Genomic DNA, 26041 nt, shown 5'->3' with positions numbered 1-26041 from the left:
GCCAAGAAAAAATGATCAGACAGAGTAAGAAAACAGAAATACTCTGCAGAGGTTCTGTCCTAAAGGCTGTTATTGTTTGGTTTGTAAGGATGTGATGTGATGGTCACAACACACAGATATGTTATCTAGGTGGCCTGTGGGGAAAACTCTCCTGCTTTGGTTCGCTAGATCTGTTTAACAGACAAACAAGACACCTCCGCTCCGTTGCCTTTGTGGTTCGGCATGCTAAGCACACATAGTGGACATCTTTCAATTCGCTGACTTCTCCTGCAGGGAAAGTGGAATTTATGTCTCTGCATTTATCAGGCCTGGTTAGCTTTTATAGCCCCTCAGTTATGGTTTCAAGGTTTGTGTTTTAGCTGTTACTGCACTGATATTGCTGCTAGTCTGGTAGAGTTAATGGGAAGTGTTGTAAAACACAGAAAGGCTTGGTAAAATAGCCATGCATACACACATGCACGCTTGCCTGTGAAAACATAAAAATGAATGCGTACTGTACCCAAATCGTTGCACATGATGGCCGATGTTAATGCTATCTCAAAATAAATGAGTAATGTTTGTTAAGAAAAAGATTGTTATTTTGTGAAAAGTAACACATCTGTCCATAACAATGCGATGAAATAGAACTGTTTTATTCAAATGTTTTTTAAAGTATTTTTCCATGTTTTGAATTTCCTCAGTCCAATTAGCCCTTGCGTATTTTAGTGAGTCAGTTCTGCTCTATACCTTAAAAAATAATTCCACTGACTACACTGTAATTATTTTAAGTGAATAAGAGGCAATTTTAGCCTGGAAATAAGTGAATCAATATGCCATGACTATGCTATGACGGCATTTAAACTGTTGTACTGTCCAAAATGACCTCTGCACACTTGCACACAAATGCACAAATGCACATACAAATGCCTGGGCACATGTGTTAGGAAAGAAAACAGAAATGTGCATGCACCCATACAAACACTGACAACTGTGCAAACAGGCAAACATACAACACACACATTTTACAAATCATCAGACACACACAGACACATTGTACTGCCGGCAGGCTGGCAGCCTCTCTGGGCAGAAACCAGGCGTTTGATGGCGTGCTGGGCTCATCCACTCTGCCTGGTCAAAAGTGTGTTTGTGTGTGTGTTTGTGGCTAAATCCACCTTGGCCACAGTTTGCCTCTCCATCTCCCCAGTGTGACAGCGCTGAAAAGAGCTTCTGTTTCGGGGCCAGCCTCATCCCACATTAATCAACACCGCTGCAAGGGCGAGGGGGAGGGAAGGAGAGGAGCAGAGGTGGAGGGAGACAGAGGGGGCAGGGAGGGCTCCCACCCAAACCAGCAGCACCCCACGCTGTCTTCTGTTCTAACACCTTCCTGCCTGGTTACCTCTTTATTTTTACCTCTGTCTAATTTTTTTTTTATTTTTTTTTTGCAAAACTACCAATGTTCTCTCTTCATTAGCTTCATCTTGTTATCCGCCCCTCACCTTGTGTTGGTACTACAGTAGCAACACAAACACATGCACACTTACACACAAATGCATATAGAAAAAAACACAGGCAGACACCTTGGCAGCCATGGCACAGTTCTCTCCCTGGACACTACACACAGCACCCAACTCCCTCTCTTCTTTTATTCATCCTCCCTCCCTTCTCCCCCCTCTCTCCTCCTCCCCTGCCAGCTTAATTCCTCTCCCCCTCCATTGCTCCCACCACTCCGCCATCTTTCCCTCTGTTGCTTTCTCCCTCTGTCACTCCCTTGCTGTGTTGTAATAATAAACACCCCATCCAGCTGGGCTGATATATGACTGGAGTCAGTTTCATCGCCTGTTGCCGGGTGAAGCGGGGGGAATCAGTAGGGAGGCTTGGAGGCAGTGGGTCCCAGGTGATGCATCCTCAACTTGATACTGGTGGACCGAGGTGTACTGGGAAATTTCATCTGTGCCAAGTCTTTGCATTTGAAATATGATTAATGCACACAGGGATTTATTGTAAGCAACAGGGTGAAAACCACACATGCCTTTCTGTACTACAGCTTTTCCAGAAGATTGACATAATGTTTATTACAAAGAAAGGCAATATCATACAGTGTAGTCAGGCAGGACACATAATTAATCAAATTAATGTCATATTTGTGCAATGTTTGTTCACAATTCTCGTTCTAAAAGATCCATCATTTTAGAAGTTGAAGGGTCAGATAAATGAGGTTCTTCCTCTGTTGGTTAAAATAACACATTTCATTCAACAGCTGCAAAGACTCCAGTTTCGTGCTCTTGTGTAAAAGGTGGCCAGGGAATGGGTTCATCCTCTCAGGGCTCAGAAACAGGTTGCAGAGAAATGGGCCATGACTATTAATCTCCCAGGGAGATGTGTCCTTGTTTAGTTTACACAACCGCTCCTGGCCCAGGTGTGAACTTGTGCACTTGACCTAGAGAAGGTTGTGCAGTTGGAAATATGGATTGCATACAAAAAAAATGTGGGGGGACTCAACTCTGCTGCAAACTGTAGGACACCTATCTGAAAATGTAGCAATATGTCAGGGTGTGTAAAAAAAAAAAAAAAAAGATTTCACAAATCCCTCAGCAACGATAAATAAAGCCCATAAAAGAGTCTTCATAAAAACAACAGAGACACATAGGCAGAATGTGTCCCTCACACTGAGTGCTGAAGCCGATGCTGAACCAATTATAACACTCCTGATGGGCATGTTATGGATCTACATTGTGTTTGTCTAATTCATTAGCATATAGCCTATGGAAAACACAATTGAGCTGTTGTAGTAATTAATTCATCTAGATACACTGCACCCCAAGCCAAGGTTACTGTACATTTGTCTGCTAAGCTACAGTAGATCCCTACAGAATAGTGTGTTGTTAAGACAACACTGACGAAGTGTGACAGCACTACTGTTCTCTTCCTATTACTTTGAATTGTGCTTCTACAAAGCTGAAGTACTTTCTTTTTTGCAGCGAGTGGAGTTGACAGCATTATAAGGTTTGCCTGGTAAACAAGGTGAAAAAAAAATCCACCTGGCTGATTAAACATCAAATTTCTTCATGGCAATGTTTAAACATGTTGTGGTTCAGTATGGCAGTTTTATGGATTGCTATTGCCCATTTTCAAAATATTGGATGTTGCTTTGGACAAGGCTAACAACATGCAAGTGAGCACTCGGCTGTTGTTTCTCCGCTCATGCCAACTTGACAGAAGACTGGAGTTGTACGTGTATCTACAGCCAGGCTGGGAGTGTCTTCCTCTGTTCAAAAGGCAGGAATAGATCAGTGACAGCCAGCCAAGCCTTGTAGACAGAGGTCACTGCCTCGGTGAAATCAACTGAGGAGATGGTGGGGTGGGGGTAGCTGCTGTGGCGTTAGAGATATGTGAGTGTGTGTTTGTGATGTGTCAGAAGAGGAGGGACTGTTTGTGTTAGGTAGCTGACACAGAAGCTGCTGACGTTTCTAGCTTAACTGAGTTGCCCTGTTGCTCTGTACACCCAGACGCTGTGATTCAGTTGATACACCTGACCTTCAGCCACTCACGTTCCTTATGATTAACTTAACCTAATCTATAATTACAGTCTCCCCTGTCTAATAACAATAAATATCTTCAAACCAGCATGCCTTCATATATTATCCTCCTATATTTTCTGAAGAACCAGAAGCAATGAGAAATCGAGAAATGTGCTGCTGCTGGTGGTTCTGTGTTTGTTGTAAAAGGTCACTTGTAATTTTCTCTGCCAAATCAGCCTCAACAATTTCTCTGGCAGGCTTTTCCAGCATTGCGCCGGAGTGTGTGTGACCTTTTTAGTGGGCAGATGATAACCGTTTCCACCGAGACAGGAATAGAAAACAAAATGACCTGTTTAGAGACCAGAAAGGGCGGCATAAGCAGTTTGCAGCCTTGGCAAGCTACGTTCCTCTTTGTCAAGAGAGAGGTAAAAAGTGAGGAAGCGAGGAAGAAGAGTAAGAGAGAGATAGAAACAGAGATAGAGAAGAAAAATGACTATGTATTGTGAACTCCCGAAGCAAACAATGTGTTCAGTAATGTTGCCTGACCTCAGCCTCTGGCCAGTGCAGTAGGCTATGGCTTTTCTTCCCCTTGTGTGTGTGTTTGTGTGCATCTCCCGTCTTGAGCCGGGGTAAGATAGTGTCCTAAGGCGTGCTTGGGAACACAAGCCAACCCATGGTGGAATGATAGTGACCTTTCACCCACATCTGATCCTGCCAATCAAACTGCAACCAAACTGGGCGCAAAACAAGAATATCTTGTTTAAATTCCAATTCACAGAGATCATCCCACTAAGCCATAAACTACACCAGTAGTGCTTCTTAAACAATGGACGTGGCCTCAAAATAGCTAATGAAAATGGGACTACTGAGTGACTGAAATTAGCTATAAATTTGGATAAACTGCAGTACACTCCCAGTGCTAAGAAAATACATATTTTACATTGTCTAGGTGCCGAATTAAAACTAGTATCTCTACTGAAATATACCAAATCAGGGAACAAGTCTTGCCCAAGGAAAAGCTCTGAACACAAGACAAAGTTGAGGCTGCAAAATATATGACTACTGTATGATATACTATTTAAAAACGACTGTGGTTTAGTAAAAAATAAATATCACGTTCCCCGCTCAGGGCCATGCGCTCACCCATTTTTACTCTGCACATTTATTTTCTCTTCACAGCAAAAACACAAACTTTAGAAATCAGGGCAGAGGAAAGCCCAGCAGTATGGTTAAAGATCTGTCTTGAGGGTTGTTAAAACTCAGCGTTAACACCAGAACAGTTGAAGGATAAAGGATGGCAGGGGGAAGCAAACCACATCCACCCATGCTGTGGAACATGTTGCTGTGGAAAATGTCAGTTTTTGTTAATCTCCCTCCATGACAGGTTTCCAGATACCCCCAGATGGGCTGCTTTGACAGCTCTCAGAACAACACTAAAGTGGCATCCACAGGACATCAGTTTAGGTCAGAGTTAGATGGACACACTCCTGGGCTGGGCACAGCTTTTTGGGACTTTTTTATTATCACTCACCACATTTCTCCAGTTTAACGCAGTTTTTTTTTTTTTTTTAGCATTGCCTTCAGATTGTCATTTTGACATTTGAGCTTATTTCTCATTTTCCTCCTCTAGATCTTTTCCTCCAACTGGGAACCAACATTTCCTGTCTTAGTTGTATTTCAAGTCCATTGTTTTGTTTGACAACTCTACATTGTCTGACCCGTTGTGACCTTTCACCTCATTTGTGACCCTAGATGGACACCCTAGAGGCTGTGGGAGAGGATATCAGTGGTATGGCACGTTGCCCATATGACGCCAAGCACGCCAATGTTGCCCTCTTTGCTGGTAAGATGAAATGCATCTGTATATGTCAAATTAACAATGTACTTATCTGTATTTAAAGTACTTGATTACGTTTACCATCAATTTCAATTCCTTTTTTTTGGCTTAACATGAGAGAAACTCACACAAAGTTTCCATGAGGTGAAAATAGATTAACTATGTGTGATAGTACTCACTGACTGCCATGAGGCAAAAACATTAATCCTAATTTTCTCCTATCTGCACTTATTAAACATTGGAATATGTTTGAGCTAGATGGGAAAGTTGAGTCTATTTGAGTAGGAGGATTAGTTGCGGTTGTATTTAATATTGTTCTTGATACCCTGCGGTTTATTCTAATGGCAATACTCTGACAACATGTGAAGAATGAAAGCCAATCTGTGCTACATGCACTCGAGTAAATCATCAACTTGAGGCCACAATTCCTGACACTCTGCGTCAGGAATTTGCTGCTTTATAGAGCCCTTTGGAAACACATCAATAGTTCTGTGGTAACAGCAAAAACAGAATCATCTTTCTCTCATTTTTATTGCGCTTTTCTGCCGTCCTCTTTGTCTCTCGTTCACTTTCTTTCAAAATTCATAAGATTAAAAATAAGTCACAAACTGATGGGACCAGAATGAGTCAGCTTTCCGTTGGCAGGGTGAGATTCTTCCAAAGGCTGCTAAAGACATTCAGTCCCCATTCATATTTGCTGTGAACCGATTTATGGCAGTATTGATGAGCTGTCCCTGCCTGTTTAAAGCCGAGGAGGAGAGTAAACGCCTAGCTTGACCAGTTAATGTGGAGCAGAGCTGCTTGGAAGGAGCTAGAAGCACTGAGTAATCAAGAGGGTTCCTCTGACTGCTATCCTTTCAATTATGTAGTTTGAGTTTCCACTGTGGTTATAGCCAAGGCAGGCTTAGGTCATGCTGGTGGTGGTTTGTGTTTGTGGAGCATGTGTGTGTATGTACGTGCGGGTAAATGTGTGTTTCTGTGGGACTCTAAAAATGTACAGTATATGTGAATGCAGGGCTTTAGTGTTTGTTGGTGCTTTTGAAGTGTGTTTGAGCAATTACAAATGTGCAACATGGTTAAGTGTGTTTACCATCTTGTTTGTAGTCTCTTCGGTTTGAGTGATTCATTCATTTTGCAGGTCTGAGCCATCTGAAATGTGTTTGTGTGTCCAGCCAGAGAGATCATGCATCTCTTAGTAGCTTTATGTGTTTTTCTTTTGACTGAACTTTACTCTCTTCACCTTTTTCTCTTCCTTTATGGCTCTCCTTTATTCTCTCTTCATTCTTCTGCTGTCTCCATCTTCACTTTTTTCTCTGATTGCTCTTTCCGTCTCTGTGTTCCCTCTCCAGATGGCAAGCTGTACTCGGCCACTGTAACAGACTTTCTAGCGATCGATGCGGTCATCTATCGTAGCCTTGGAGACAGCCCAACTCTGCGCACTGTCAAACACGACTCCAAATGGCTGAAAGGTGAGTGGGGGACACAAAAACAAAGTCTCTGAGGTTGGAAAGCACCATGCTGACTGACAAGTTAGAAAACAAACTTGTGTTTTGTAATGCATGCTTGACCATGTGTTTGTGATTTATGATGTGTGTATGTGTGCCTATGTGTATGAGTCTAGGTATGAAGAGCAGGAGCACTTACTGTATGCTAATGCTGCACGCTCTGTTTGACACAGTCATTTTGCCAACCTGCAGTGGTAGAGTTGATGTAGCCAGGAAATTGCTCTGCCCTGGGGAAAAACAAGCACAAGTCCAACCTGTCAACACTAAATAGAGAGATCCCTCGTTCTTTGCATGCAAATTTTTTTTGCTGATATGATAGATGATAGATTGAGGCACTCAAGGCTCACAGTCGGTGCTTTTCTGCATAATATGACAGATATTCCAGCTGTTTACTGTGAAATATGGTGTCAGAACTGTTTTGTCACAGTAAAAAACGTCACTTTGACTCATATTTTCTTTTCCTCCTACAGAGCCCTACTTTGTCCAGGCAGTCGATTACGGGGACTTCATCTACTTCTTCTTTCGGGAAATTGCTATGGAATACAACACAATGGGAAAGGTAAGCATGGGCCGTATTCTTCTGCTATTCTTTGAACTGTAATCAGAGGTGGCTTCCTATTTACCGGGAGAATTGGGAAGTGCCTGAGGAAACTAACAGGATATGGGTGTATCACATAACTGGAAGGAGGCTTTCAGGAGCTGTAAAGTGGCCAAACATGTTCAGCAACAGACAAACACTGGGCAGGATGCAGGACCTAAAATAGAACCAAAAAGAAAAATCTGTAGAAGTCTGGAGATCCCATTTTGAAGTCTAAATATACCACTTGAATTGCACGTCTGCGTCCATCCTGGCAATGCTCCCATTTGACCTATTGTCTTACTGTGTTCTTAGAGGAATTCCAACAAAAAGTGTCTGGGAAACTAGGGGTGTAAGAGGAATGGTTGAAGAAGGTATTACAGTAACAGTGAATTTTTTCTATTAATCTTCTCAATTCAGTTTTGGACTCTGCCCTGAGAGAGTTTAATCTGATACCAGGTAGGAGAAAATCTGTTATGGAAATTAGTCGCTCAATTTGTATTCTTCAGTAATAAATTAAAGGAAACACACAAGAGAGGGTGAGAAAGAGAGGGAATAAGAACCGAGCGGAGGTAACGAGAAACCCAGAAATAATGGATTCGCTGCCAGAAGTGACAAACGTGTGTTATACAGAGCACGAATACAGATCAGGCCTCTCAATCTGCTGGGTGTTTTGAAAGAAATGTCAGTATAATTATGTGTGTGGTTGTAGAACTGATGGTGCAGAGAGCAATATAACATTTAGTGAATGATATCTCTTCATTATTACAAAGTAAATTGGCCTTCCCTGACAATGTAAGCAGTCGTTTGTGCTTTGTGGCAAATTGATCAATCTGCTGTGGCAGGTTTGTGTTTACTTTTTTTACTTTTTTTACTTGTTTAATGTTGGACTGTTACATTGTTATCTGGAAAACGCAGACGGATAAATATTTCATTACACAAGTGAATTAACAAGACTAGATTTGTGTGTGTATGTGTGTGTGTGTGTGTGTGTGTGTGTGCAGGTAACACACAGATAAGCCAGTGTTCGGCTATTGAGTAGAAATGTGTGAAACTGGTATATGTAAAGCAGACGAAATACCACATTCTTACATGTTCTGTGTAATACATTATCTGTCATCTGAATGCTCTATAATCTCACAGTGAACAGGCCCATGTAGGTGTGTGTGTTTGACAAAGTGTGAGTGAATGGATATGTGTGTTTTCTGTGCTTTTCTGCATGCATTTTGCATTGGTCATAATGTACGCATGGGTAAGGGTGTGTTTTTGTGTGGTTGTCTGCAGTCGTATGTGTGTAGAGATCTGGTTTAAATGCATGTTCGCTCCCATTCCCACTGTTTACTCTTGTGCACAATTTCAGGTCAGCGATAGATTTATTGCTGTTAAGTATAGTGTGACAACAACTAATTACAATACTGACTGTGTGATCTTACGGCAGAGATGTAATTACACCACCGGCTCCTATTTGAAGCTGTATTTAAAATTTTCTGTTGCCAGGTGCTGACTTTAACAGCATATCTAACACACCAATTTACTTTTATGTGTCTTTAATTTGCTATGAAGTGATGAAATGTTGGATTAAGACACTGTGGTGTGTCCCAAAGATTTTTGGCATTCAAGCAACCAAAGAGGGCCTATGGTATGTTCAGCTGGGAATCAAATGAAAACATTTTTTATCCTTTGACGTTCAAAGTTTATTCTTGACTTTGGAAATAGCAGTTGAGGAAACAATCTCACCTCCAGGTACATTTAGTAGCTGTTAGGAGCTTTCGATTACATCAAATGATCTGCATTATAAGTAGGAGTTTGCCCAGTTGTCATGGAAATATTGTTGAAATAAAACATTTAGAGTTAAGTGTGTGTTGAACATTTTATATAGGAAATAATGTTGCTATTATACTTACAACGTAAAACTAGAAGAGGATATTCAGATGCAAATAAGGAATTATGCTATATCCAAAAGATGACAAAATGTCAAAAAGGTGAATGCATTGGTCACAGTTTTGTTAAACCAACTTCTGGCTTAAAAAGGAGAACTCCAATTGTACATATCAAAGTCTGTTTATAGGTCTTGGGGAGTAACTTTACTATCTGCTCCAGAGGGAGCTAAGCGAAAGTAATGTAATTTAATGTTGCTTGAGGCACCGTCGGTTGGGGTTAAAGACTACTGTACAAGTTTGAAAATGTATACAAAATTCTGTGGTGTAGGGTTGGAAAGCAGTGAGATCACCAAATCTCTATAGTCCGCTCCTTATCTCTGCTTGAGGCTAGTAGCCGCTACTAGCACAACACATTCGAATCTCTAACTGAACTGCTGTCGAGTTGCATTGTGGGTAATATAGGTGTCAGGTTTGACAAGAAAGAAGAATGCATGGAATAAAAAAGACAATATCTTTGGTTCTGCTGCGTCAATTTTGATCTGTTTTTTAACTGTCCATCATGAGTCCGACAAGGTATAGGAGGGCAATGCTAAATCGGTGGAATACGCTTTTGATGGACTGCTCAACAGTTAGACTGAGACTGCATAAGTGATATAGGGACTGTTGATGTAAAATCCAGAGTTATTCAAATGTAACTTTTCAACTGTGTGTGTCTCCGTCAGGTGGTGTTTCCTCGGGTGGCCAGGGTTTGTAAGATTGACCGCGGCGGCTCGCCCCGGGTCCTAGAGAAGCAGTGGACCTCATTTCTCAAGTCTCGCCTGAACTGCTCCATTCCCGGTGATTCCCACTTCTACTTCAACATCCTGCAGGCTGTGACAGATGTCATCCACATCAACGGGAGGGATGTAGTGATGGCAACCTTCTCCACTCCTTACAACAGGTACCCTGAGGAACAGGAAACAAAATAAGGCATTAGGAAATCAACAGCATGTATCGCACCTTAAGAGGTTTGAAGGTAGCAACGGATGGAAGTGATTTATTGAGCTTATTTTATTTAGCTATATTCTTTTCACTTGTCTCAATTGAGTTCATGTGTGTCAACAACTGTTTTGCACTTTACATTTATTAACTCAATCATATTTCTCGCTTTAAAATGCTTTTTAAAATGCCCTCAATTCATCAACATTATGACAGTCTGACCTTTGTTAATGTTAGTAGCGTGTGCCCCTGCTGTGCCTCTTGGCAACATGTAATTCCAGAGACTACTGGGTCAACATTTACATCTTCTGTCAAAACAGTTTGTGCCCTTTTGACATGCAGGTGTTTAATCTTATTTTCCCCTTTTACAATTCATACTCAGAACTGCTTTCATATTCATGGGCAGGGTGAGTTGTTATCTAAATTGAAAATTACCACAAAGCCATAGAGCTTGGCTGATAGCGGGCACATATTGTAATTTTCCATTTTATGGCTGCTTTTTAGCAGATTAGACAATTGCTTGCGACAATGCAATTGAGCATGGTTAATGGACATTAAAACCCAATGAAGCAGTGCCTCCGAAAATTTCTATAAGCGGCAGTTTTGATCCTGGCTTTAATTTTCCATTTCATAGTCACAGGGTGAAATAAGAGAGAGAACATCCAGACTGAAGGCAGCACTCAGGGTTTGTGTCATTTAATTGTCTGTCTGGTTGTGATGCTGCCTGACCCAGTCACTTGCTAACTGGCTGGCTGGCTCACCCTCTATCTGTCTTTTAAGCAGCCCGATATAAACAGACATATGACTGTTTAACTTTCTGAACATATCCAATACAGTGGGCAATTACTGTAATGTAGTAGCTAAGCCAAAAATTAACAACTCTCTGACTTTGCTCTCTATAATACCGCCCTTGTGTATTCTGTCTCCCCGATGTCTACATGAGTTTAACCCATGATGCAACAGCCAGAAAATCCAGCCAGCTGATAGAGATTTCTCTTCTAAAAGAATAAAGAATTCCTAGTTCCAATTTTATTTTATAGGAACAGCTGCATGAAAAATAGAAATGTGACTCAGCAATCTGTTATGCATTGATTCCACACAAATGGAAAGAAGCCAGTGAGTCTGCTGCTATCACAAGATGGGTGTTTTAGTAATAAGATAATCAGTTGTCTGTAATTCTCACTCAACAGTGGACTTGTGATGAACTTTGATGCCTTGAGGCTTTTGGGGAAACCCAGTCTTGGAGGGAGGTGTTGGGAATGTGTGTCCTCATGAGGCTTGGCAGGTGCCGACACTGTAGCTCATAGACTATTAAATGCAATAACACTGCAGTATTTGCACTGATATAATAGCATCCACACTAATCAATACAGATATAAGAATGATTGCTATTAGAATTAGAACAATTAACCAATGCTACAAAATAAATGAAGGAAATTGCAATGTATGTTTGAAAATGTGAGGGAAGTGAGGATAAATAATTTGAAACCTCTTATTTTTCTTATCTGGCAAAACCTCGACAACATGGCAAACTTGACTGTATCACCCAGTGTAAACATGCAACAGCTAAAATGAGCCATCCTTGAGGGATTTAACCTCTTCTGAAAGGGGATTGGAAATCCATGTTTCTGTCTCTTGGTTATAGTCCAAACTTGGCAAGGTGTTTCTTTGATATGTTCAGTTGAGAGGATTGTTTATGTGAGGTTTTGTGTGTGTGTGTGTGTGTGTGTGTGTGTGTGTGTGTGTGTGTGTGTGTGTGTGTGTGTGTGTGTGTGTGTGTGTGTGTGTGTGTGTGTGTGTATCGTGGCAGTATTCCAGGCTCAGCGGTGTGTGCCTATGACATGGCGGAGGTGGCCAACACATTCACAGGGCGTTTCAAAGAGCAGAAATCCCCAGACTCCACCTGGACGCCTTTTCCTGAAGACAAGGTTCCAAAGCCAAGGTACAGCAGCAGTTAATTAACCACAACACACACACACGTACATTAACACACACTCACACACATGGGATTTAACAAAGTTGCACGGACATACAGTACAGTACATTCAGTCACATAGTCTCTCTCTTCCACCCTTTTATTCTCGCTCCTGGCTCTCTCTCTCTCGCACACACACACACACACACACACACAAACACATTATGATTTGTTAATGTCACAACATTTTTAACTCACTTTGCGTAATTTTTCAATACATCCCTACCAGTCCCAGAATTTGACCAAAAAAGGTGCCAGTACCCTAATTCATTTCAATTCAGTTGCATGACATGATCATTGCATGTGTCTTGGATATATTTATATTCATACGTATATCTTGTAGGGGTGACCCCGACTAGTCGACTATTCGACAGTTCGATGTAAAGAGCCTGATGACTGCCAATCGTCGCAGTGTCTGAAAATGTGGTTATGAAACATAGGATCATTCCATTCAGGTTATATGGGGGTGCTGAATGTCTGATTTTACATATAAATAAATAAATTTTCCCATGATATATAGTTTGGTATAAATATCAGTTATAGACTGTATATACTGTGTATGATATCAGCCTATTAATAATACTGTTAATAACAATTAGAAGTAAGGGTACTGTGGACATGAATCAGAAGTGCCAGTACTCAGTAATGGTGAGTACTGGCCCATTTTAGGCACTGATCCCTACTTTTTTCACTAAGGGATTACACATCCTATATGTCACATTGCGTCACAGCCACATACTGTATGCACTTATACCACCTCTCTTCACAGTTGCACCCCCTAACCCATTACTTCATCTCTCCCCCACACGCAGCTGCATCAAAGAAGGGTTCAGTATCAGCAAATGAAACATGAGATCATTTTACAGATGGCTGGCTAATTCCACAAATGCACCAGCCTGATCAATCTCCCATCTTTTGCTTGCTAATTAGCACGCTAAGAGCTGCTCTTCTCTCCTCCAGAAAAAAAAAAAAAAAACAGATTTACTACAAAGATCTGGGCCTCGATAATTGTTGGTACCCTGTGTGTCTGTTTGTGTGTGTGTGTGTGTGTGTGTGTGTGTGTGTGTGTGTGTGTGTGTGTGTGTTCCCATATGGCTGAGAAGGCGGTTCCTCACCAAAAGAGAGCCTGTACTGTACTCTGTGCATTCATCTGTGTATATGTGTGAATTGCCTCAATTAGCATTTAATTACCTGTTTATGTTCAACAAGGTCAGACGTTGCAAAGATCAGATATACCTGCTGTTTTTTTCTGCAGTGATTTATGTGATTGACTTAATTTCTCATCCACTGGTGCATTCAGACCTTTTATCTGCAGGCAAACAGACGGAGAGTTGTAACAATGCCACCTAGGTCTGACCCCACAGCAGACTGTTCTTCCATGTGTTAGACTCTCATACTGAATCATTTACAGATTTTCGTATCTAAGACATGTCTGTTTCCGTTCTGTTCTCCATATGTCCGCTGACATAAATGTAGCTACAGCAAAGAAAATGTTATAGCACTGGCTGTTACTTCCTCTCTCTCTCTCCCTTTTTTTCAAGTGACAAATGGTTCTGCAAATGGTATCCCTTAATTTAACAATATCAATTTGGAGGTTAATTTAACATTAGCAGCAGCTGACTTGAACTCATCTGTTTAGGGGAATTTTTATATACTTTGTTTGGAGGGGGAGCGCACCTTGAAAAGTTAACGCACCTCACTTCTCTTGCAGCATCATCTGTTTTTATAAAAACTAACCCAAACTACATTTTTCTTTGCTGTCCTTCCCTGTGTAGACATGATAGAGAGAGATATAGGAATGCACAGAATGGCTGAATGATTTTTCTTCATTACTGGATTCCCTTTATACTCATGCCTACCACTACTTTAAAAAAAGATTTTTACTGGAAGATGAATATACATTTCTCTTGAGTGCACACATATATTTGAAAGTGTCAGACATTCAGTGGCCAGCTGGCTAATATTTCTAGGACCGGGTGTGGATTATGTGGTGTGGCAGGGTATCAAAGACCACGCAGTAAAGGGGTTTTACAAGCACTCAGAGGTGAGATGCCTGCAAAGGGGATATGCTATCAAAAGCAGCTTCTCTTTTACAAGCAGCTCACCAATTCCCTGTAAAAGGATCAGATAGATAGAATGTCTCAGTGCTTTACCCCAAGTCCAGAGAAAAGAAGACATATTGTGTCCTCTGCTCTGACCAAAGCCTTTTGGCATGAGAGTTTAGTAATTTAAGGCTGCACTCTCATTGATTTTAGGGAAGTAGAACTTTCTGTCTTCTATTGGAGCTCTGGGTGTGAAAAATTGGTCATTCCCTTAGAGTCAACGTAGATTTCTTTTTCCTCCTTCTACTCCCTCATCCCTCCTCCTCATCTCCATTTGCAGGCCTGGCACATGTGCCGGCACTCCATCCATGGAGAGGTACAAGGTATCCAATGAGTTCCCCGACGACACACTTAACTTCATCAAGATGCATCCTCTGATGGACGAGGCCGTGCCCTCCATAGCCAACAGGCCCTGGTTCCTCAAGACCATGGTCCGGTAAGTAATACACACTCCAAAGACGGTCGTCATCAGAGGTCTATGAGCCTCTTCAGCCCAGGACAATAATTACATGAAGTGCTGCTCTGAGAGTCAGGCTCATTAAAACACAGTGGTACTCCACCACAAACCAGCCACTGACCTATTTTCGCTGTAGAGGAAACACTGATCTACATTTTACTATTTCTCTCCCAGAGTGACCACGTAGTGATGTGATGAAGACAGAGTAAACTATTGGAATTCTCCCTGATGTTTGTCTTGATGTATTAGGTCATTTTATATGTATACACATATAAGCCCTTATTAAGTAAATTATTTCAGCTATGTTTGAATCCTCTGAGGATATTTAAAAAATGTTTTTGTCCTGGGGTTGGCTTTTCTTCTGAGTTTCTGGAGTTGAGCCCATTTCTTAAAAGCCAGTGCACTGTGGCTGATGCTGTTTGATCATAAAGGTCTGTCTGGCTTCTAGACTACGCAGAGACATTTCAGCCAACCTCTTGGGGAATAAAAAAGAACACCACCATTCCATCTGCAAGGCAAAACTAGCTGACAGAGCATTTGGTAAAAGTAAAAAATCTAGCTTTTAATTTGGACCTGGTTCTGAATTGCAGCTGCTCAAGATTTAAGGTTAGGACTGCCTGCCAGACCGTTGACAGGCCTCAGTGGTGGTAACATCACTTTAAAGATGAGCTACATAAAGAATTCTTCATAGGTTTTACAAATGATTTGCATCGTATCACATCATGCTGCTACTTTCCTGAGGTATGACCTACATACTGCGCTGGCTTAGTCAGAATATGAACAGCTTTCATCAAGGTTATCCCTACAACTCCCATTGGTGCACTATATCATACTATACTATATTTTATTATGAATAGCACATTGTTTCTGTCGTTACATAATCAGCAATCAGACCATTTCATTTGATTTGAAATGACACCACAGTGAGCAGAGCCTTGCATTCAAGTCAGACACAGTAGTTAAAAGCATTATGTAAGCTCAAAAAGCATCATGAAGGCATACAGGGTGGAAGAGGAGTGAGGTCTTTTATAGTATGTGTCACAGTCTCAATGTACTGTAATACCATTCTTGAGCTGAAGTCAACTGGAAACAAAATCAGTAATAGGGTTTGATTTATTTTTATACCCTGGAGAGGACAACCCAATATCCAGCAAAAGCTGCAAATTTAAAAAAGCTTTTCAGTCCCGAGACATGCTGTGCTGTGGCAGAGACCTCAGATGGCTGGACACAATGAATCCTCTTGAGATTTGTATTATCCTGAATAGGAAAGACAGTGAATGTGTTAGTCGTTGAGATTGTATTATTTCGCTAAGATCAAATCCCATTGACACAGTCTTGGGAGCTTCTGTTTGCTTGAATAGGTCTAAACCACAATAGATCTTCAGATTGCTGTTATTTTTGATTAGATAAAGCCAGTGACACAGAACATTTTAAGAGATATTTAAAGAAAACAGAAGGGGAGATGGGATAAGAGGATTGTCCTTGTTGTTTTAATGGGCTAATAGTTTTTAGATTGACATTCAGCACATTCTAAATAAATTCGGGACCTTTTCACCCATTTTCACAAAGAACAGTCAATAATCATCAATAAGGGTAAAAGTGGACCATTTTTAATCTTTAAATCCCATCTCCTTCAATTAAAAAATCATGAAAACAAGCATTTGCATAAAACACACTGATGTGCAGATATGTACCTTTTTGATAACTTTAAGAGGTCCTTGGCCCTGAATCTACAAAGTAATTGAGAGATACATACCGTCATCTGTAATGTAATGAAATCAGACGCTAAAAGTAAATAGCCTCAAGAGGTATTTCTTAAAACCTGTTCTTGTTATCTGGTCACAAATAACACCCATAAGCACAATATGGCACCGATCCAAAACACACTGACTGGCAGGTGTCTAATTTGCTAACTTGAATCAACTTGGTACGTTTATTTTTTATTTTTTATTATTGTAAGTAATTAAATGAACATTGAGTTTCAGCCACCTGCTGCTGAGCCAAACTGTGTGCTCAGCAGCTGTCAATTAGAAAAGAAAGTAAAGCTTGTAACTATTGTCTGTTGTTTTTGTAATGTTTTTCTTTTTAGAATGACCTGACATGGCAATGTGATTGAGTTTCTAATGAAATAACAATCAATTAATGACATTATTAGGACTGTGTAATCTCCTGCTGTTCCTTATTCTCTTTTAGACATCTGACATTAATGATGGAAGTGATTGATTGATTATATAATTATTATTTGGGAAATTATATTCACCTATTTTTGTTGTTTTTATTTCTTTATTTTTCTAGTTGCTAGTATCTTTTTATGGATGCAATTTTTTATCTCACAAGTTATTGAATGGGGTCCATTTGAAAAAGCACTGTACTGGGATAGAGTTCATAGGTGTCCTTCATCACCATCTGATGCTCTTATTATGGGCAAACTGACAATTGACTGATTGGTTGATTTATTTCACTTGGTGTTCCTTCTTCCAGGTATCGTCTGACCCACATTGTGGTGGACAATGAGGCCGGTCCCCATAAGAACCACACAGTGGTCTTCCTGGGATCTGAGAAAGGCATCATTGTCAAGTTCCTGGCCAACATGAACAGTGGTTTCCTCAATGATAGCCTTTTTCTGGAGGAGCTCAACGTCTACAACCCTGACAAGTATGTAGCTCTGTGTACAGTGCATGTGTATGTGTGAGACAGATGGATAGAAATAGAGAAACACATGGATACAGTTGCTACAAACAAGGGAAAGTCAGTTATTGCATATTTGTGTGTTATAGAGAGAGCGTGCGTGTGTGACTTTGTTTCCAACCATCTTCAGACTCAGCCAACCCACCAACCCAGCTCCATCAGTACCAGTCAATTCCCCCAACCCAAGCTATGTAGTGAAGCCAGCACGCCAGATGGCTACTCTATCATTTAAAATAGTTTTATCAGGTTACACTCTGCCCAACCACAGCTACTAAATTAAAGATATTGACCCTCAGACTCTGGATAATGTAGCGCTGTGGTTCCCAACCTCAGTGGAGCCCAGCTCCTCCAAAATGTTGGCTGATTAAAGAAACACACACTCACACACACACTCACAGAGGTCTGTGTTTGTCTTCAGAGCCAGCCTGGAATCTCTTGCTAATACATTACACGGCTGTTGGTGCATGTATGAATGTGAGTGTGTTCATGAGCGCGTGTGAGCTGGGTACGGTGGGGTAGTCAAGTTAAGCATTGTTGTGTATTCGGAGTAGAAGTGAATAAGGAAAAATCCACCACATTAAGACCCTGCCAAAGCAAATATTTAGTTGAGGGGTAATAGATGAGGGTAAACGAATGGCAGCACAAACAGAGGAGGGAGAAAGAACAGAGGAGAGAGGCCCAGAGAGGAGAGATGGAAAGAAGCACAGCGGAGTGTGTTATTGTGTTAGACAGCTGAGAAGAAGAAGTGAAGGAGAGCTAGGACTTGACAGGAGGGCTTTCAAGGTTACCACTGTTTGTTATCCAACATGATGCGGCCATGTGACGAGCTGTATGGAGGCCTTGAAGGGCAGGCCCTGCCTTCTCTCCTCTCCCGTCGCTGTGTCTTCTTCTTGCCTCCTCCCTGTGTCTTCTCTTCTCTGTCTCTATGGCTGGGGCCGAGCATTCGTCGGCTGCTGGCCATCTGGCTTTAGTCGCATACAGTAAGTGACTTTGCCCGCGTCTGCTTCCCTGCCTGCCTGCCTGCCTGCCTGGCCCGATTGTCGTGCATTACCCAGTGTAGATGGACTCTAAGCCCTAATTGAGAGCGTTAATGCGGGACCAGAGCAGTGCGAAGAGGAGATTAAATCCTGAGAGCTGGATGGCGGGATGGAGAGGGGAATGGATGGAGAGAAGGGACAGAAAGCTTGACACGCCCAGAGGGATTAGAGTGAGTGCTCCTAGCGGGCGAGTAGACAAAGAAGACTAGCAGGGATGGAGGAATGGAAGACTGGTGGAGTTGGGTGGGAGGAGGGGTTATGTTAGTGTTAGTGGGTTTTATAGTTAAGTGCAGTGTTGTTGCTGACTGCTCACAGTGCCCATCTGTCTGTTTATCTGTTGTATCTGTATCATCCCTTTCTTTATCTCTCTTTATCTCCCACTCTGTTCCTGACCCCATGTTCTTGAGTCCAGCATTATCTCTGTTCTCCCTGACCTCGCAGTTTGTCTCTCTGCCATATCTTAATCTTCCTATTTTTCTTCTTGAACTGTTTAATCTTATTTTATGGCCTTTTACTTCTCTCCTCACTAACTTTTATTTTTTTTTTTCATATTTTTGTCTCTAAATAACCAGATAGTTGAAGGAACTACTGAGTAATGAGGTTGTATCCTTCTTTTCTCTCTCTTCTAGGTGCAGTATAGATGGTATGGACGACAAGCGCATCATTGGCATGCAGATAGACAGCAAAAGTCACGCTTTGTGGGTCGCTTTTTCGTCCTGTGTGGTTAAAGTGCCGCTGTCTCGCTGTGAAAGACACGGAAGATGCAAGAAGTAAGTTTGATGCACATAAAATCATCATACATTCACAACCTGTCACATGGTTTTGACAACACTATTCCAGTTTACAATATGATGAGGGGCTGATGGTGTGTGTGTGTGTGTGTGTGTGTGTGTGTGTGTGTGTGTGTGTGTGTGTGTGTGTGTGTGTGTGTGTGTGTGTGTGTGTGTGTGTGTCACATCCAGGTCTTGTATAGCCTCCAGAGACCCATACTGTGGTTGGGTGTCAGAAGGAGCCTGCAAACAGGTGGTTGGCAACACCAAGTAAGTAACATGTTGGTTGACGCAATCACTATATAGGCTTTTTTCATGGAGAGAGACATTTTGACATGTCACAGTACGAAAAGCACATGATTATTAGAATGATGGCTGTATTCTATGCATGGTTTTTGCTGTAACTGTTGGCTGCAACATTAAGCTGTACTATTGTTTAATATCCAGGAGACTCCAGTGATTCTATGAACATTGAGGATTTCATCCAGATAATGGGGCCTATCTTGCACCCGGCGCAGCGCAGCGCAAAGCCTGACGCAAGTGTCTTTGCTAGTTTAAGACCGACGCAGTTGTCAATTTCCCGTCCAGCGCCCGCGTCGTTTAAATAGCAAATGCACCTGTGCCCATCTGTGCGCTCATGGGCGTGCTGGTCTTACAGGGAGGTGTGTTCAGGTGCATTCTTGGCGTATTGCTATCTTGAGGCAGCGGGAAGTGTTCGCGCCATTGACCAACAAAAAACCTGGTCTAAAAATATCGCAGCATTTCATTGTTATTTTAACAGCAAATTAGTCAAACTAGCCGTCAAACTAGCAAAAGTGGATTTGGACACACCTGCGCCATGCGCTTCACGCCTTGCACTTAGATCGTTAAAATAGGGCCCAATACCTTTAATAATATAATACCTTTAATGAATAGTATTAAGTCAATTATACATTATGTTGCTTCTAAAAAAATATCTTACAGTTACAATACAGTAAAACATTGTGTTACTTGCATGTGTACAGCTGACAGAAGTAATTAATGATGTTGTTGATTTAAAAAGCCTGACACACTTGTGTTTTCAAGCAACTTTTTAAAAACCATGTCCCACCCTCTCTGTCATGCCTGGTGACATTCCTTTCAAGATTTTTCGTGTCTGTGATCTTTCTAATTTTATGGTGTGTAAGTGCAATTTCCTCCAGCTGAAAGGGCCATTGGAAGGATGAATGGAAGGAAAGTGTTGTTTGCCCCAGGCTCGGGGTTGGGTACGCAGGGCTGGGGAAAGCTCGATGGTCGCGGTAACTATAATTTGTGGCTGTAGTTATGACACAGAACCAGATTATGCTTTCTGAACAAACAGCATATGGAGTTTTGTGGTGGGAAAAACATTTTACAGATGAAGTCATAACAAAAGGACCAGTGCTCCGGTGGCTATTTGACATTGAATGAATTTGATCCCCCTGCTGCAAAATGATTGGTCTGGCACGCCAATACACCAAAGGCACACATACCCACAAGTACACACAAAACTTGTCCTCGAAAAAACACACACAGAGAACTATCCTATTATTATTTCGTAAAGCTGCAATGGACTGCTCTGATTGAGTTTCCACTTTGGAGCTGAAACCGACACAGAGGCATTAAAAGGGCAGATGACCTCCCTCCTTTACTGTACAATATTTCTAAGTGAGAGAGGGGGGGGATTAGGCCCGGTAGGATCTGTTGGTCTGTGGTGAGCTATTCAAAGCATTTGCCAGGCTGGACAGAAGGAGGGATGAAACAAGGGAGGGGAGAGTCAGAGGCATTTTGGTGTTAAATAACAATGTTTGCTCATACAAACAGGTCCCTGCAGAGAAGACTTCTCTTTCAGTCTCCCTTTCTTACTTTTTCTTTTCCTCATTAAGAAAAAAAAAACCCTGTTGCAGCACATCTTCCTTGTCTGTCTGTCTATTTGTCTCCCTAACCAGCAACCTATCTATCTTCTTACCTGCCCATCACTGTCTGTTTGTCTATTTTTAGACATCTTTTTTTTTCTATCTTTCCTTTGACATATTCTTTCTCTCTTCCATGCCTCCCCTCCTTTCTTCTTCCATCTGGCCTCAACGCGAGAGTGCCAGCTTTCCCATGTGGAGTTATGCCTCTCATACCTGCTGCCCATATACAGCTTGCTCCTGCAATATGGTCCCCAGTCACCCCCTCTTTATGCACATTATTGCACATGATTCTGTATGGTTGACATTATGTAAACTAGGTACATGAGTGTTTCACTGCCAACAGATCAGCATATAAATAATCATTAGTGAATTATTTAAGCCATTGCCGCAGCCACCGGCCCTGACTCTTGTCTTGATCAGGGGTGGGGTCTTACACTCTTAAATTTGCACACACATATACTGAAACCTTGATTAATAAAGTCTGGGTTTACTGCAGGTTTTTCTTTGTAAATCAAAATGAATAGGCGACTTTGAGGAAGCATTATACATACTTACTGTACTTTACACTCTATGAACAGTAAATTAGATCTCTGGTCACTCATTCACTTCTGATATAAATAATTAATGCTATTATGCCTGACCTGCATTTCAGCGACCAAGTCCCCTCAGTATAACCACACATCTCACATAATAATCACATTTGAGCTAAGATAAAATGTGGCCATAGGCTGCCTCCAGTTATGTACAGTGCAGTTTGAATCAGATTTAAATATGCATCAAGCTGTTGCAGTGGGATCTTAACCCTCAGCTGAACCGTCTGTAGTGTCACATTCGAACACATTGCACTTATGTTGCTATAATTATGCAACCGCTATGGGACTTAAGCCCTTTAACTGAGGGTTCAATACCATACCATTCACTTTTATGTGTGCCAAGTACATGTACGGCCCAGACACTGCATCTGTAGTGTGACTATTCATTGTTAATTCATCTCAAGACGAATGGGATTTAAAACCTTGTAATCTTCATCTCAACACAGTTTCACCATAGTCTGTAATGTTATTATCAACCATGGAAACCATGATCACAAGGTTGCCAGTGTTTTGGTGTTGTCAAAGAGGCCAAACAACATTTCATAGCAGGGTGGTACGAGGCAACGAAGTCTGTGAGGAAAATCCGGCAGATACCAGGAGTGCTTGGATGGCATTTGTGCTCAGACAGGTTTAATTGTGCAACTCTGCGTCTGCGTTGTGATTATGACTGTGTATGATAAGCAAATCAGATAAGCAGATTAAATGTACCCCCAGATATGAAAAAAGGATGCCACTGTTGTTGTTTGTGTGGCTGTTATTGTGGTTGCTTTTGAAGGGAAGTTAGTTATCAAGAGGGCAAAATTAATCATCTCCATCCTAATTAAGGTTCTGTGAAACCAGAGGAAAAGATGAATAGTAAATAAATGCTTTACATTTTTCAATAATCTCAAACATATAAATATGGATAAAAATGGAGTGTCTTAGACATTGTTTCTGATTTGAGAACAGAACAGCAGAAATTCAATTGTATTTTCCTCCTACAATTTTCCTGTCCTTGTTGTCAGGTTCGTGCTTTCGATTCTGGGGATAAGGGGTGGGTGATGCTGTTTTGGAAAAATCATTCTTCTTCATGCTATAATTCTGACCAGTGGAGGGTGAGGAAGATGAGAGGCGGGTGGACAGGCAGGAGGAGGAGGACTAGCAAGGGGGGGAGCTGAGGAGAATTGTGAAAAGCTGTCATGCGTGACTGTGATCCTGGTTGACAGTTGGTCCGCTCTGTTTCACAGATCTCCTTACTGCCTGCTTGGTGGTCTTTCAGGAAGAAAACGGGTCTCTGTACAGATTGCATCAGAAAATAACATCTCAAACTCTCTCAGCCCCCTCTTTCTCATCCCTCTTTCTCACCCTCTCCCTCTGTGTCATATGATGGCCCTCAAGCATGGTTACCCATCACTGCCCTGGTCTTCGCCCATGTGATTGGGACTAAAGCCTCATATCTCTACTGGACCTAGATGATGCCAGATACTTATATTATAAATAGGAGAAAATAATTTAAAAAAAAAAACCTTTATTTTATATTATTATATTTAGGGACTGTTCATTTTTATTAAAAGGGCTACCAGAGGAATTTTGGGATCTTTAGTCCAAACTTACTTGACCCTCCCTTCACCAGCAATACATTTTTCTATGACCCTACAAAATGATTGGGAAAAAAGGCATGACCCTGCCCAACAATTTGTTGATGCCTTCTGTACTGATTTGCACTTGGCAAAGATGTACAGATAACCGCTGTTTTTTTACAACCATGACGTAGATGACTTAACCTCTGCTTTCTCATCTTATACACCACACTCTACTATTATGGTGGCTATTTCAGTAGATTTACTCATTAACATTGTTGTGGAAACACAATAAGCATGAAAACTAAATGCACACTTACTACATTACTGCATTACTTCAAATATTAAGTTACTCCTCTAGTAAAGTATTCACATGAAATAAAACAATAAAACATTGAGACCATTCAACAAAGCACACTGGGTAATAACCCATATTGACAGCTGGCCCGCCCAATCAGAAATTCAAAGTTAAAGCAACACTAGAGAACTTTTCCCACTACAGGTTGTCTCATTGGGACTACAACTGGAAACTGAGACTTTTTTATGCGGGAAATCAACTATTTAGAGCCCCAAAATGGGCCGTTTTTTACAAAAATTGATTGAAAATTGAAATACTTATTTTCGTAACAATCAAGTATCAGAAACTGAGGAGGACACACTGTTGGATGCTGTCCTCCTTTCCTACTCTTTCTTGCCTAACGAATCTATCTCTTTCTCTCCCAGTGACCCTGTCCTTCTGCCTGAGCAGGACTGGTTGAAGCCTGAAAATATTGTAAACAAATTAATAACATAACTAATTACACTGGTCGGACTGTTCAGCTCTGTTTTAGACTGATACCTCTGGTTCAGGCTGGTCCTCATCCTCAACACGTGCCTTTTTCAGTTGCGGAAAATACTTTTCAATACTCATCTGGATTGAGGCAGCAAACATTCAGTGTAAGAGTAAAAAAATGACATAACATTATTTATAATAAGTTTACTTGATTCACAACTGCTACATATAGTGTTTTGACTTCGACAACCCAACTGCATTTTACCGCAAACTTGCGACTAGTTAACTTTCTAAAGCAGGCGCAATTGCTTGTTTGCTAAGGGTCGGGTCGGGACTCCAACATTAACACACTGACAACATTGTATTCAGAATATAAAATATTTTTTATAGGACTTTTTAATGTGTGATTGTGTAAAGGTGTTCACGAGATACCAACCTTTCGTGAACTTGTGAATTTCGCCAGCCGTCTTTCTCTCGTTTTGATGGAGACAATGCATGGGGGGAGGGGCTGTGTATGTATCTGTGTGTGTGTGTGTGTGTGTGTGTGTGTGTGTGTGTGTGTGTGTGTGTGTGTGTGTGTGAGAGACGCATGAGCGACAGAGAGACGGAGGAGAGTAGGGAAAGGAAATGCAGCTGAATGAATACGCTACGTGTTTTAAATAAAAAAATTAAAAATGAATAACGAAACGCAATATGTGGCGGCCGGTGTTGATTGTATGGCGCACCGCCACAAATTTGTCTATGTGTGGGAAATTCTGTGTTGCATTCTCAAAGAAAGCAACACCAAACTTGTATTGTTGTCATGTTGCGATTTTTGTTGGGTCAGACCCATCTGCTAGCGATGGGGGGCCGAGACTGAGATCTACATGGAAAAGTATGCACCAAACAAGCTACTTTGAAATGTTGCTGTTTTCATAAATACAAAAGTTGGGTGACCCTCCCCCCTAGACTAAAAAACGTTGGGTGACCCTCCCCTCAACAAAGAATAAAAGACATGACCCTCCCCTATTTTCCTCCGGTGGTCCATTTCATAAATATGAAAATACGAAACGGTCCCTTACAGGTGCTGATATGTGGATTTTTTGTTTACCCTGTTTCCAGTCTTGATGCTAAGCCATGCTAACCGGCTGCTGGCGGTAGCTTCATATTTATCATACTGACATGAGAACGGTAACATCTAACTCTCAGCAAGAACGCGAAAAAGCATATTCTCCAAAATGTCGAACCATTCCTTTAAAGCTATACAACATAAGATGAAGTTTGTATTACAGTCAAATACAACATAACTCTATTTATATCAACACTTCTGGCAATGAGTCTTCTGCCAGCTATGGATTTACAAGCCTGCCAGCATTCCTCATAACCACTGATTTTAGGCCTTCTTTGATTTTGTTCCAGTATAGGGCTCTCTGCAGCCTACACTGTGTGCAAGCATAGGGCACGCTGTGTTTGGTGTTTTTGTAGTAAGCTTTCCTATAGCTTTGTTACTTTGTTAGGTGTGGCGAGCCTGCATGGCCTGGCCTGCTTTCCGCCGCTGACCATGATGTCTCTGTTCCCCGCAGATCAGCCTTTGAGCAGGACGTAGAGCATGGTAACACAGATGGCCTGGGAGACTGCCAAAGTAAGCAGGCCCTTTTCACTCTTATCTTTCCTCCTCTATTCTGTACCCCCCTCCACCCCCTACCATTCCTCTCTTCTCTGTTAACTCAGTCTCCCTCTTCTCTCAGCCCTCAGTTTCCTTCTTCGCTGCTGTCACCTTTTTCTACCCCGTCTGTTCCACCCTCACAATCCTCTCTTTCAGCCTCTTCCATCCATCTGTCCCTTTCCCCTCTCATCCTCTTCTGTCCTCCCCCCACCGTTTCTCTGGTCCCCTGGTCAATAAAGTGTTGTGTCCACTTGGG

General features: G+C 41.6%; 1 protein-coding gene across 3 annotated transcripts in view; it reads left to right on the top strand.

Moving 5' to 3' along the window:
* The window catches only part of sema6a (sema domain, transmembrane domain (TM), and cytoplasmic domain, (semaphorin) 6A), a 113791-nt gene that overhangs the window by 68954 nt on the left and 18796 nt on the right, over positions 1-26041 (top strand). For all 3 annotated transcript variants that reach the window (XM_031305232.2, XM_031305234.2, XM_031305233.2), the window contains exons 7-16: positions 5250-5340; positions 6684-6803; positions 7310-7398; positions 10019-10236; positions 12085-12216; positions 14632-14787; positions 17290-17463; positions 19163-19303; positions 19496-19573; positions 25703-25761. In XM_031305232.2, the coding sequence (XP_031161092.1) occupies positions 5250-5340; positions 6684-6803; positions 7310-7398; positions 10019-10236; positions 12085-12216; positions 14632-14787; positions 17290-17463; positions 19163-19303; positions 19496-19573; positions 25703-25761 (1258 nt within the window). The remainder of the gene's footprint in view (positions 1-5249; positions 5341-6683; positions 6804-7309; positions 7399-10018; positions 10237-12084; positions 12217-14631; positions 14788-17289; positions 17464-19162; positions 19304-19495; positions 19574-25702; positions 25762-26041) is intronic.

This window comes from Sander lucioperca, chromosome 2 (genome assembly GCF_008315115.2).
Source record: "Sander lucioperca isolate FBNREF2018 chromosome 2, SLUC_FBN_1.2, whole genome shotgun sequence".
NCBI classification, from domain to species: domain Eukaryota; kingdom Metazoa; phylum Chordata; class Actinopteri; order Perciformes; family Percidae; genus Sander; species Sander lucioperca.
The sequence above is the reverse complement of the archived record's forward strand: the minus strand, read 5'-3'. Positions and strand labels throughout refer to the sequence as shown.